The 13418-nt window shown below is 49.5% G+C and overlaps 5 protein-coding genes across 5 annotated transcripts; 3 read left to right on the top strand and 2 right to left on the bottom strand.

The window, feature by feature from the left end:
• Positions 1 to 71: 71 nt before the first annotated feature.
• Positions 72 to 1544, bottom strand: BP5553_07372 (Uncharacterized protein; the record flags this gene model as incomplete). Its single annotated transcript, XM_032015995.1, has 1 exon — positions 72 to 1544. The coding sequence occupies one exon, from the start codon at positions 1542 to 1544 to the stop codon at positions 72 to 74; it is 1473 nt and encodes a 490-aa protein (XP_031868264.1).
• A 1559-nt stretch (positions 1545 to 3103) lies between these two features.
• Positions 3104 to 3349, top strand: BP5553_07371 (uncharacterized protein; the record flags this gene model as incomplete). The annotated part of the gene is made up of 1 exon (XM_032015994.1): positions 3104 to 3349. One exon carries the CDS (start codon positions 3104 to 3106, stop codon positions 3347 to 3349), a length of 246 nt encoding a protein of 81 aa, XP_031868263.1.
• A 233-nt stretch (positions 3350 to 3582) lies between these two features.
• Positions 3583 to 5727, top strand: BP5553_07370 (uncharacterized protein; the record flags this gene model as incomplete). The annotated part of the gene is made up of 4 exons (XM_032015993.1): positions 3583 to 4051; positions 4281 to 4366; positions 4419 to 4955; positions 5101 to 5727. 4 exons carry the CDS (start codon positions 3583 to 3585, stop codon positions 5725 to 5727), a joined length of 1719 nt encoding a protein of 572 aa, XP_031868262.1.
• A 348-nt stretch (positions 5728 to 6075) lies between these two features.
• BP5553_07369 (ClpP) lies at positions 6076 to 8710 on the bottom strand (the record flags this gene model as incomplete). The annotated part of the gene is made up of 5 exons (XM_032015992.1): positions 6076 to 7555; positions 7607 to 7811; positions 7900 to 8136; positions 8200 to 8316; positions 8368 to 8710. 5 exons carry the CDS (start codon positions 8708 to 8710, stop codon positions 6076 to 6078), a joined length of 2382 nt encoding a protein of 793 aa, XP_031868261.1.
• A 2314-nt stretch (positions 8711 to 11024) lies between these two features.
• BP5553_07368 (5-aminolevulinate synthase, mitochondrial) lies at positions 11025 to 12977 on the top strand (the record flags this gene model as incomplete). The annotated part of the gene is made up of 1 exon (XM_032015991.1): positions 11025 to 12977. The coding sequence occupies one exon, from the start codon at positions 11025 to 11027 to the stop codon at positions 12975 to 12977; it is 1953 nt and encodes a 650-aa protein (XP_031868260.1).
• Between the last annotated feature and the right edge of the window lie 441 nt (positions 12978 to 13418).

Genomic DNA, 13418 nt, shown 5'->3' with positions numbered 1-13418 from the left:
TCCTCAGAACCGGCAGTGCTGTTTATGCCTACCTGTACTGTCCGATTACACTTTCAACATGTAAACTACGCTCAGAGTTCCCACAACAGCTCCAGTACCCTGTCATTCCTCCTCGTCGGCTGCTCTGTCTCTTCCTGTTCCAAATACGTCTGTCTGACTCCATAGCCTTCCAAGATCTCCGTATCAACCATCTTCAACGTTCTCTTGTCATCGCTATTCATCTTTTTTCGAAGTGGCCCAATCCTGTGTTCGAACTTCGATAACTCTTCCGGCCATGTATGCTCTATCTTTTCCAATTCCGTGATCTCTATCCCATTCGGATACTCAGCAATCGAGTATCCATTACTGAGCACGATATCGCCCTTAAATAGCCATCGCATAAGCACACCTTCATCTCCACAAGCCTTCGAGACGTATGACACGGTTGGCGTATCAATGTCATACCAGCGCTGCGGCGACCTCCAATGGTGGACGGTAAGCATCTGTCTCCCACTCTCGTAATACCCTGCAGCCACATCTCCTCCGCCAGAAATATCCATCTGATTCAGGCCCGGGTCGAAGGTGGGTCGTACTGCTGAGTGCTGTCTTAGGCATTCAGCGACAATCTGGTCGCCTTGGTTGTCTGGTATCTCCATACACGCATCCCAAACCTTCGGCTCGACAAGTTTAGCAGCGAGCGGGACAGAGATGAAAACCCCACCTCCTCCGTAAGGAAGCAGCCCAAAAATTTGTATCTGTTTCATGTTGTCGGACATGGCGGCTATAAGTAGTTCATCCGACGGATCATATGCTTTATTGAGGCGTGTCAGTAGGGCTGCGAGTGACGGGACAAACGTATCGTCGTCGATGAGGACGAGCCATTTGGTATCCGGGGTGCGCTTTTCATAGAGCTCTTTGACGAGAGCGAAGTATGATTTGGCAAATTCAAGGGGGCTCTCTTTGATGGACGTGTTAATTCCCAGGTCGTTCATCTGCTTTTGTAGAGTGGGGATCTTATCTGAGGGCGGCACCAGGATATGGAGGGAGCTCTCCGTGTGGGGAAGCCAGTGTTTAAGTTGAGGAATCGCATCCGGGAGACGTTGGACGTTGGTAGCAATCCCGAAGGATATGATGGATGTGTCAACTTCCGGGGAGGACGGGACATGGAGGGTCAAGGGAGGCAACTCGGGTTCAAGAGCAACATAACTGAGGTCGTCGACCTCTAGGCTTAAGGTCTGCCAATCACCAAACAAATTGGTCTTGTCGAGGACTGTAAGTGTGGAACGTGGACCCTCGAAATATTTCGTCTGAATGGTACGTCGGCTGTACTCGAATGTGGGAGTTAGGTTGTACTTGGCCAAATGCCCGAGGCCTTCGTGTGGAGTCTGCGGTTCCGTATTGGGCCTTGAGCCGCCCAGGAAGGATTTCAGGGGATGAAGAAGCGTCCCACGGTCATGCCTAGGGACAATGGAGTATATGGCCGTTGTTCCTAGGTAGCATACCAGGATGGATAGGAAGAGGAGGCGCTGGCACTTGCCCATATTCATGAGAGTTGGTAATTTCATGATGATGCCGTATTGCACATGGGATCATTTGGGATTAAGTACACCTTGAAGGTTCTTCCCCCGAGAGAAGACACTGGGTCCCTCGAGTCAGACCAGAGCGCGGCTGTCAGGTCCCGCTCATCTGGAACTTGAAATGATGTCACGGGGACCAAGATATTCGCGGATCCGCTGATTAAGAAAGCAGTTCAAATATGTGTGATTTGACGAATTGGCGTTTAATGTAGCAGAGCGAGAAGTTTGAAAATAGGAGAACGAGTCTGTTTCTTCACTTGAAGAAATGATATTCGGGGTCATGGCAGCAATCAGCCTGTAGGAGGGCTGCCACAAGTGCATACTATACACGCAAATTACTCGTACGGACCAGCATTTGGTACAGCGCTCAAGCAGCATCTTAGAAGAGGTCAGCCGCCTGTAACGGCATCCATGTCAGATTCAGTGGATCAACAATGTAGCACGTATATAATACCGTGATCTAAACTATTGGCAACGGCGGCAATGCCATAGGAAACGCCGACGTGTTCAGTATGCCAAGGGGACTGTTCAGAGCAGATGATGATGAATTTGTCGCTCTGCGATATGTTTTGCGCTCGAAGTTGAAAGCACCAAACAGCCTGTTACGGGAGGAACCGCCTATTTCCGTGCGGCTGCCTTGGCAGGGCTTGAATTCATCTATGTCGCACGAGGGTAAAGGCGTTTGAGGCGCCGATCACTTGGATAAGCCTGGTATTCTGTTCTGTATGGTAGTAGAGTCTGTCCCCGTACGTAATGCCTAGGCGCAGCTACCAGGTATGTATCAGAATTGTATATACCAGCTCTTGTCCCGCAGGACAAGTACGAAAGTAATACAATAAGACTAGCCTTTAGGCTTGTACTCTGTTTGGCTACTCTACGCTTCGACTTGGTATTTCTTGGTGTTGGTTGTTGTTCTCGATACCTACCTAAGGTAGTGCAGGTACTCGGGTACTCGAGTAGCTTACGCGTCGACGCCAGGTGTGCCATTAAAGCACACTAGATAATATTCCTTACACTTGGTACGTACGATGGTACGCGTATTACGAAGGAGTCTATATTCGCCGCCTCCGTAGTCAATAACAAGGCCCCCTCTGTTTACTCGCCGGTTGAAAAAGGGGGCCACTTCCCGTGACATCAACCAACCATAAAAAGTTCAAATATCTTCCAGTCCCCTCTAAACCAACTTCGATAACTAGAATCATGAGAAACCACCTACGACATACTGCATCGAAGGCCAATATGTGTATAAGCAGGCATGTTTACTTACCGACCAAGGTAACGTGCAGTGTAGATCCTAGTCACGTGCTTTGACGTCTTCCAGGCTGCATCTTACGCGTGCGACAATTGCTTGAAGAAAGGGAGGTTTAACCAGCTTCAACAAACAGAATCGCAGTGCCGGCCACAGAATACTGTGGTAACATTTTTGGCTTTTTTTTTGGGTGCCCGTTCGCCCTGAACACCCGTCGTACCTGTAGATGGCCGCGTGGTAAGCCACAAAGCAGCAATTTACGGTTTCCGACCAGTCAAGATTACAGTTCCGCTTGGCCATGGCGAGAATCAACAACGAAGACGTCGAGTCCTCTGAGAAGGCTGCGCTCCTACCCACACAGCCAGAGACTGGACGTACATATCCAGAGAAACATGCCATTAATCGTCGGCGCTGGTTCCCTGGCGCGCTCATCGCATTCGTTATTTTCGTATGGTGGTCTTCCAGCGCTATTCCGAGCCTGGTAGGGCTCGGGCGACACGAGATCTATGAGGATATGAGACAGCTAGACTTTGAAGATGTTTGAAACTCAATAAAATCAACACCATCTAGTCTCATGACTAACTCATCTTCAGATCATTCCAAGCGAGAAGCTGGAATGGCATCCATGCTATGAACAATTCAAGTGTGCTCGTCTTACAGTTGCCATGGACTACCATCGGCCTTTGAACGCTTCTAAAGACAACCCCAAGGTGCACATTGCCCTTATTCTGGTCCCCGGGTTCTCATTCTGGGCCCAAAAATTTCTCTACCTCACCCATGTTAGTCAACCCAGGCGGCCCTGGTGGATCCGGAGTTACCATTGCTATGGCACTCGGGAAAAGTATTCAAACTGTCGTAGGTCCCCATCAAGACGTGATTGGCTTTGATCCTCGTGGGATTGGGGCAACAACGCCTCGTGCGGATTGCTTTTCATACCCAGCTGATGGCGGGGATGGGGAGGACGACCATGTTCGCGGACAATTCCACCGAACCCTTTGGGGGAACGCGGGAAGACAGATTGGCCTTGTCAATTCTAGCTCCGTCGCTTTACAGAAACTTGACACTAGGGCGAGAGTTCAGGCAAAATTATGTGCTGAGAAAGACTCATTGAAGGGTTCGGATAGTATCTTCAGACATCTCAGCACCCCTACCGTTGCTAGAGATATGTTGAGCATCGTCGATGCGTGGGATGAATGGACGGCTGCCTTGCCTTCAGAGAGCGCCCCAGGGAAATTGTCTGCAACAGGTAATGTTTGTTTCTAACTGATAGAGTCGTGGAATATGCTCCCGTGTACGACTATTCAGATGCCCGCCAAATTGGTCTTCATGCCAGTCCCTTGGCGTATTATCCTTGAGTCGGCGCCCCAAATTTTTCCACTATAGAATGCGGTAGTCAGCAGCATTCAAGCTATCCTAACTTTTCTCGCATGTATTAAAACTCTTGTTGCTGGCATTACTAACCACCGCAATATTAGACGACAAGTTGAGGCCAGACCCTTCTAAAGGTCCTATTAGCCTTGACACCAAATCCAAGCTTGTTTATTGGGGATTTAGCTATGGCGTAAGTTTCTTCTCCTTGAGCGTTGTATTTTATATAATCTTACTATTTTTAGACGTTATTAGGGGCTACCTTCGCCGCTATGTTTCCAGACCGCGTTGGAAGATTGATCCTGGATGGTGTGGTGGATGCAGATCACTATGTGTCACCACTCTGGTCAGAGAGTATCCGCGATGCAGATGCCGTATCGAGATCGTTCTCAAGGTACTGTCATGGGGCTGCTGAAAGTTGTGCATTATACCGGGACAATGATACCGTGGCAGATATTGAAGAGCGGTTCGAACTTATCAGGACCAGCATCATGGACCATCCAATTACCTTGATTGATCCAATATCGAAGATGCCGATAGTTATCAGTTACAGCGATATCAGACTTGTTCTGTTCGTGTGTTTATATGCACCTACGCAGACGTTTCCTATTGTCGCTATGATCTTAGATAGTTTATATCGAGGATCAGATGCAGTAGTGGGTCAAATCTTTGGCTGGCCGCCGGACCTTGAACTTCAGCCGTTTTGTGGGCCTCCTCCACCGCCGAGCCTTTACCCAAACGAGGCACAAGCCGCCATTATGTGCAGTGATAAGAGATATGAGGTAAGTTCCAATAAGGTGTATGAAATATGACACGTCCTTATCCCTGGAATTTCACCAAGGATTCAAGGGACTTTGGAGAGCAGGTGTTTCCAAGAATTTTCCAAATGGACTATGCTAGTAAGATTCCGCTGACAATGTAACACAGCTGAACGAGACTATTCCAAATCTTCATCGGCTCTTCGAGAAGCTGGAGACTGAATCTTCATGGGCCGATGTTTGGATGACTTTGATGATCGGCTGTGACGGATGGCAAATCAGCGCCGTTGATCCGCCCATGCGATGGGATAGTAATCCAGCAAACACCTCCAAACCCATAAAAACCTCCTTTCCCGTTCTCTTCATCAGCAATACTGCAGATCCAGTTACACCTCTTTATGCTGGCGTCAAGATGGCTCAGAAATTTGTTGATGCAGGGTTAATCGAACAGAAGTCAGAGGGTCATTGCAGCCTTGCTGCCGTATCACAATGCACCATGAAGAAGATCAGAGCGTACATTGAGAAAGGAGAGGTACCACCTGCTCCTGTAAGGGGAGGAAAGGGCAGAGAACTGATTGATGGGAAATGGGATAGATGTGAGGCTGATGAATGGCCATTTCACCCTTATGAATCGGATACGTGGCTCGCTGCGAAGGGCGAAGTGGGCGTTGATGATGTTGAAAGTATGGATGCTCTGCGGGATATGCAAAAGAAATTTTACAGGCAAGCAACGTTTTTGGGTCAGATTGGAGGTTTGAATATGGGCAAGATTAACGACTTCGTTCTTCAAACGTAAGGTCGTCGAGGAAGAGGTGTCTCAATCTGGAAAAACCAGGGGCAGTTTCTTAAAGTAAAAGTGAAGGGGTCATTCTGAAGCTGTTCGTTGATGTCTTCAACATCTAATGAGCAATTGTTCCCTACAATTCATCAGCTTGTGGCAGGTGAGAAGGGAGAAACCCATGCACCCCTGTGTCAACTTCATGACCTATAGATCAACGTTGGTTATTGTACCTGAGTGATTGTGTTGGGTGGGGAAAAGCTGGCAAACGAAACCGGTCATTATATATTGTGGTTTTCACCTAAACATTACCCGTCGAATATGACCGACCCAGTAAACTAGCTCTCATCAAATACCATTAACTCTTTATGCGACCAACTTCTTTCCATGTCTAGCATCCCACAAACGGTCTTTCTTGATACCTTTAGGGGATCGTCTAATCTTCTTCCTCTCTCCCTCAACCGGAACCGGCGACCTCTCTACAATGGGCTCTATGTCCCTCTTCGGCAGCCCACCAGCTGCACATTTCCCACCTTTAAATGCGGCGCTAGCAGTCGCCTCCCACACTTTCGACACATCGCTGATCATAGGCGAGGTATAATACAGCCTGCAGTCCGCGAGCTCGGCTACGAATTGTGCTGGAGTGCCATCGTTGACGTTATCAGGGAGGAGTTGGTCTCTGATGTTGACACTACAACCAACTGAGCGATTGATTGGTACCATAGAAAGTTTGCTTAAAGCTTTAGTCGAATCTGGAGGTGTTTGTTTAATGGCGTAGGTTTTTGATAGCTGCGCCATCGAATATATGGTTTGGAAATTTAGGGTTTGAGCTCCTTTGACCCCTCCCACTGCTTGGATTGGCCCATCTTGGGGACGGCCACCTAGGGTAACAACCTTGACACCACCTTGGAGGCGCATGAATTCGCTGAAAAGTGAACATGTTGATGCGCAAAAGCCATCCGTTAACATGATGATATTTTCTGGTTTGAAAGGTTGAGTGAAGTTCTTTCTTGTTCCGTATCCTGTGATCTCTATGCCCACACCGAAGGTCAAATTCGTGGTCGTAAGTGGATTATCCAAATTCCACCTAAGAAGATTGGTGTCAGCCTGCCCTTTAGTCACATGCGGGCCGAACTTTTCTTCAAAACTTTGGAAGGGCTGGTTGGTGATATTGTAGTCGTAACGGTAATTTAAAAAGATTTCAGCCATGGAGATCAAATTCTCGTCACCTGAGGTTGTTGCATCGAAGTCGCCCCCCGTAGCACCCGAAAATATCTTTGCAGCTTCAAGTAACGTATCGCTATCTCTCAGTCGGGAGTAGCCATCTTGTACCACTCCGGGAAAGAATTGCCGGAAAAGGTCATAGCCCTGCAGGATGTGCCCTCCACCATTTGCACTCAAGTCGATTATGAGCTTGGTCTTCCCTGCCTTTGTAGCCTCGATACAGAATTCTTCAGCTATATGTTGAAACTCCTTTGAATCTTGTGGGGCGAAGTTTAATACGCTGAGGACCGCGACATCCTCAAAGCCCGCAGCCGCTAAGTAATAACCCCCGATAGAACTATCAGTGGCGATCAACGATGGATTAGGATATCCAGGGAGAGAAGATTGAGATGACTTGCCCGAGGGGAGCTCAGGGTTGGATGTAGGATCTTCGGCGGTGATAGGTTTCTGTAGTACGCTGACATTTTGAGGATTATCGAAAGCCCCAGTACAAAACCTCTTGGAGAAAAGTTCGCCGTCAGTCACCCCAGCGAAGTTACCCACCACATATGCAATATTCTCAACAGTTAATAGCGTACCATTTGCAAACGTGAAGGTGGTGTTATCCCCGGGGTATTTAAACCTGGAAAAATTGTCAGGTCATGGGATATGGAAGGGGAGAAAGGAGGCCTACCGACTACGCCCACCGCCAGCAAAATATCCTGATTTTGAGGCAAGACCAGCAACAGATTGTGGAGTGAAAAACATGGTATTGTACGCAGCATCGACATCCTGATTAAAAGTTGATTCATAGGCAAAATCCCCTACATATGTGGCAGCATCAATCCCGTCAATTTCGGTTACCGCCGACGCGGTGGACGGTGATGAAATAACATCCTCTAGACCCGAGTTATTAAAAGGAACGATCGAGAAGAGGATAAAGCCTACCATATAAAAATATCTCAGGAAGGGAAGATCCATCCTTACTTATCGATACCAAAGATCGTTGCCGGGCCCACCGGAAGGCATTGGCGAGACCATCGGGGTTGAATACTAGATGACCATCGTGTGCCTTTGCGAAGACACTGTAAAGATCCAGCTCAAAAGCAATTTCACCTGAGTAGACATTATCCTCGACGTTCTTCCTCACCGCGGCGAGGGATCCTAGGACATCATGGGGTGGGTAGAAATAGCCGGTAGGAGGGTCCTTTAGCCATGCCAGATCTAAAACCAGTCAGGATCGGATTCATAACGGACTCAAATCATGAAGATGGGATATGAGCTTACCACTCTGCCACTCAAGATATGGCACCAGAGAATCTATAAGCTCGATTGCAGAATCTTTGAGCAACGGAACAGTGTCGAAACATTCTTGGGCCAATTTGGCAGGGATCGACGGTGACACTACAGATCTTCAGTTCCGTTTCAACAAGATTCTTGCCGCACTCAACATACGAGTTCGCGCAGTAGAAATTTGCGAAGCTGCTAAAGCGCTCACAACAGCACAGGGATTTGTTGGGGTGGGGGTAGTTGCTGTAGTGGACGCTGCGATACAACTACAGGCACTTGCCAACCTATATGTGAGATTGCCTTTCTGATTTTGCTCACACGCATCGAGAGCATAAGTAGGAATAGCGGTAGGAGCAACGGAAGTTCCAGTGAAAGTTGCACAAAAAGACTGCGCAGCTTCGATCCGGCTTGGGATTTGAGTGGCCCTTAGGGCACGAAGACAATTATCATCGTCACAGGAAGCCGAAGCTAAAGCAGCTAGAATAACGATAGAAAAAGGGTAGAGCATGATTGTAGTGGCGGCTCTACAACACGCATCTATCCCAAGATGGTAAATGCTCCCACTCGGGGCTTTCGAGGAGGAGCAGCAGCATCTTTATATCTGTGATATCTGGTAGTAGCCCCAGTCCCAGCCTCATCCAACCTAGTTGCTGTACTACATACATTCCACCAAACCCCTGGATTGGGATACGACGCCGACATGGGATTCTCGCACGCTCCTGTTTGTACAAATTGGCGCGGCATCACGAACCCATATCGACAGGCAGCTGATCGTGCCAAGACGATAAGACGAGAGTGTACCTACAGTAGCTAGGTAAGGGAGCCGATGCCTCGGGGCATGTGGCCCGGTACGCAGGTACATTACTGTAGCTGCACTGCTACTCCACCGCTCGAGGCATATCTCGCAGCAAAACACTCAGGGACTGGAAGCTCTAGGAGGTAACGCGAGGGGTTGACACTGGACCTGGGAGGGAGGTGAGTGGCTGCTAGCTAATAAAAGGCTGTATGCGACAAGCGGGTACATACCTCAACAGCCATTATTGATCGATGTTTATTAGCCTTCGACGTGGAAGGTTGTGAAAGATCGCCATCTAGGATGCGGTGGCTGGGGCCGGCAGTGGATGGTCTTTACTCCCCATTGGGGATATGCTCTGCAACTGGGCCTACTGTTCGGGCGTTGCAAATATATTGTGATAGACACCCCTGCTGGACGCAAAGCAGCAGTAGGATATGATATGATATGATATGATATGATATGACATGATGAGGATAGAGTACTTGGTACTCGGGTGCTACTGCACAGCACAGCACTGTACGTACGACCGAACTCAGTATGTAGCCGGCGGACTGCCCCAAGTTGCCCGACGGGCACACGTATCCCACGTCAACTGCCGTGCAACGGCCCTTGAGGCGGTGATGTGCTTCGTGAAGCTCTTATAAGTAGTGCACTCGTAGGAACTTTGGCTATCTAGCTGTGCTCCGTCGCTGATATTAAGATTGCCGGAGTCTGTGGCACTGCCCCTCAAGGGATACATTACTTTGCAAACCATATGCATCCGAGGCGATGGTTGATGTGCTGATACCTCGGAGGAGACTTGACTTGGGAATCAGGGTAGTGCGTGCAGAGTTGTAGGATGATGATCGAGGGAAAGCATGGAATAAGAATGTTGCCGTTGCAGTGGCGATTGCAGCTGCAATGATGGATGGCAGCGAGCCCAGCCCGCTAGGTATTGTATCTATGCTGTCGTAGGGTCACCATTCCCAACTTCGTTTTACCAGCCTGCCCCCTTTCATAGCGCTCTTCTGCCATGCTGCAGTATGTACCTAGTTAAGCATTTATTGATAAAGATCCACGAAGCATTAAAATCGGATCACATTATTAGCCAAAGCGCAAGACGCCCTCTGAAAACGACCACTGGTGCACGTAGGTACATGTACCATCACATGCATAGTATAGTACTTCGCCCTGGACGCCCCGAGCCAGAACACGGAAAAGCGTACTCGAGCCATCCACCAACCTAGCCAATGCCGGGGAAGGAGCAAGACTAGAGGACTCTATACTCTATACTCTATACTCTATACTCTCTACTGTACCTGCGAAGGGCGGAGACTAGGAGGCTAAAGGCAATGGCTATACGCAGTGCAGTACGAGGTACAAATACAGCACCCGCAAGCTATGCAACGGGGCAATAGTACTAATACTACGAGGCATAGCTATAATACGTAGTAGTGCCCACCTGGTACCTTAGTTAAGTATAGGTCCCTACAGAGTGGCGTGTCCATAAGAGCTAAGCCCTCAAGTTGTTCTAGTGTCGTACTTGTATCTTGCCATGAAAAGAACGAGAGGCGAAAGTGCAAATACGAGTAACGTTCTTGTACTTGTATTTCGGTATTTCGCCCCGGACCGGAATATAATTATAAATCTGGGCGCAGCGGGAATTGGCCAATGGAGGGGCGTTGAACTCTGCTTATGAGTCGTGGTGTGTTTAAATTTTGCCGGGCGTCGCAGAAGCCGAGGAGGATTCGTACTACAGTACTTCGTACTAGATACATACTGGACTACTGAACTGGACTACTGTGCTACTACGGTACAGTAATGCCCATAATACCCGAAACCACCACCAACAATCAACCATCCCCCTCCGCAAATTTTCGATCTTCGCCTCGACATCTTCCCAACCTCGACAATTGCTCGACAATTGCCTTTGCTCCATTTGCTCTGTTCATAGATCTCTCTCATCCTCTCAGCGACTCACTCCCCCAAAATCTTTCAGAACCGCCCCCCCTCCCCGCTATCGCTGTAGGCGCAACCCCTCGCCATCATGGACGCCCTCCTCCGACAATCCAAGTCCATGTGTCCTTTCTTGAAGAAGACTTCGCCGGCGACCCTGCGATCTCTCTCGACCTCTGTCTCCGCCTCGACTCCCGCTCGCCATGCCTCTCCCTGCGGTGGCAGCATGTCCAATCTACAGACCATTGCCCGTCGTTGCCCCGTCATGGGCAAGGCCATGGCTGTCCAGACCGCAAAGTCCGGCAAAGTTGGTCTTGGTGGCGTAGCTGCGCTGGGCGCCATCAGGGCTTTTACTGGGAAATCCGCCGCTGCAAAGGCAAGAATCCATACCAGCGGTGCTCGTGAAGCCCGAACTGTCGAGGATACTCTGTTTGGTCGCGAGAAGGGTATGTCCCTCCGTGAGAATCCTGCGTATCACGCGCTAATCGTTCCACCATCAACAGTCCCGTATCCCCAGCATGTCAAGCCCGTCCAGCAACCAGCGGCAGCAACAGCAACAGCAACAGCAGCCGCAAACGCAGCCCACCAGCACAGAAATGCTGCCAAATTCGACTACGAGGCATTTTACCATGCCGAGCTCGAGAAGAAGCATAAGGACAAGTCCTACCGCTACTTCAACAACATCAATCGCTTGGCCAAGGATTTTCCTCGCGCTCACATGTCGAACAAGAGCGACAAGGTCACGGTCTGGTGCTCCAACGACTACTTGGGCATGGGCAAGAACCCGCAGGTGTTGAAGGCTATGCATGACACTCTTGAGGAATATGGAGCTGGAGCAGGTGGAACCCGAAATATCTCCGGACACAACCAGCACGCCGTCAGCCTCGAAGCCTCCATTGCAAAACTACATGCGAAGGAAGCAGCATTGGTGTTTTCGTCCTGCTATGTAGCCAATGATGCTACCCTCGCAACTCTGGGAAGCAAGTTGCCGGATTGTGTCATTCTATCAGACAGCTTGAATCATGCTTCCATGATCCAAGGCATCCGCCATTCTGGGGCGAAGAAATTGGTCTTCAAGCACAACGATCTCGCTGATTTGGAAGCCAAACTGGCGTCTCTCCCTGCACACGTCCCCAAAATCATTGCGTTCGAATCCGTTTACAGCATGTGTGGCTCCATTGGTCCGATCGAAGGAATCTGTGACCTGGCAGAAAAGTATGGAGCCATTACATTTCTCGATGAAGTCCATGCCGTCGGCATGTATGGAGCGCATGGCGCCGGAGTAGCAGAACATCTTGACTACGAAGCACATCTCCAAGGCCGCCCTCGCGGAACAGTCATGGACCGCATTGACATCATTACTGCGACACTAGGTAAGGCGTACGGCTGTGTTGGAGGCTACATTGCTGGTTCTTCCAAATTCGTCGACGCCATCCGTTCCCTCGCACCCGGATTCATCTTCACTACCTCACTACCACCCGCTACTATGAGTGGCGCAAGAGCCGCGATCGAGTATCAAATGGAATATCAGGGCGATCGGCGCCTGCAGCAACTCCACACCCGCGCGGTCAAAGACTCTCTCAATGAGCGAGACATACCTGTCATTCCAAACCCGAGTCACATCATTCCCTTGCTAGTAGGAAACGCCGAACTCGCCAAAAAGGCTTCAGACATGCTTCTCGACGTCCATGGTATCTACGTTCAAAGCATCAACTACCCCACCGTCCCCGTCGGCCAAGAACGCCTCCGTGTCACACCTACACCAGGCCACAGCCGTGAACTCCGGGAGAATCTTATCTCAGCACTCGAGTCAGTATGGACCGAGTTAGGCATCAAACGCACCAGTGACTGGGCCAGAGAAGGAGGATTCATCGGTGTTGGCGAGCCTAATGTCAAAGAGCCGGAACCACTGTGGACGGACGAGCAACTTGGCGTGGATCAAGTGGTTAAGGAGATTAAAGCCTCCTGTCCTGTCGGCATCACGGAGGCACTGCTTGAGCGTGAGTCGCAGGAGATGGCTCGCGCTGTGCCAACCGCTGCCTAACCCCCGGCTTCGTTCGCTGCGGGCAAAGTCAGCTTGCCCATTGCAGCAGCCGCCGGGACGGCGCTTTGAATAGAGACGCTCATCAGACCCGAAACCACGATCTTTGGAGCGGATAGCTACCTAGGTATATGCTTGTTATGAATTTCACGTTGGACGCCGTTCACTTACGAGATTTATGGATTGAGATGGGCTATTAAGGGTCATGTAGATATATATGCTTGTTTGCGTGTATCTCTGGTTCTTTTGGTCCTCTGGGCTTTGATCTTACGATGAATGGTAATGCAATGAATGATTTGATTGGATCTTTGATCTGATCCATCACCACAATATTGGCTCCCTTTCCGCACTTCAATGGCTCTATGTGACAAGACTGTGATGTGATGCGCCTGGTTTGAACAATGAAATTCCATATCTAGTAAAGATTATAGAAAAGCCTCACCT

This window comes from Venustampulla echinocandica (genome assembly GCF_003357145.1).
Source record: "Venustampulla echinocandica strain BP 5553 chromosome Unknown scaffold_5, whole genome shotgun sequence".
Classification (NCBI taxonomy): domain Eukaryota; kingdom Fungi; phylum Ascomycota; class Leotiomycetes; order Helotiales; family Pleuroascaceae; genus Venustampulla; species Venustampulla echinocandica.
Note: the sequence above shows the minus strand (reverse complement) of the source record. Positions and strands in the feature narration are given on the sequence as shown.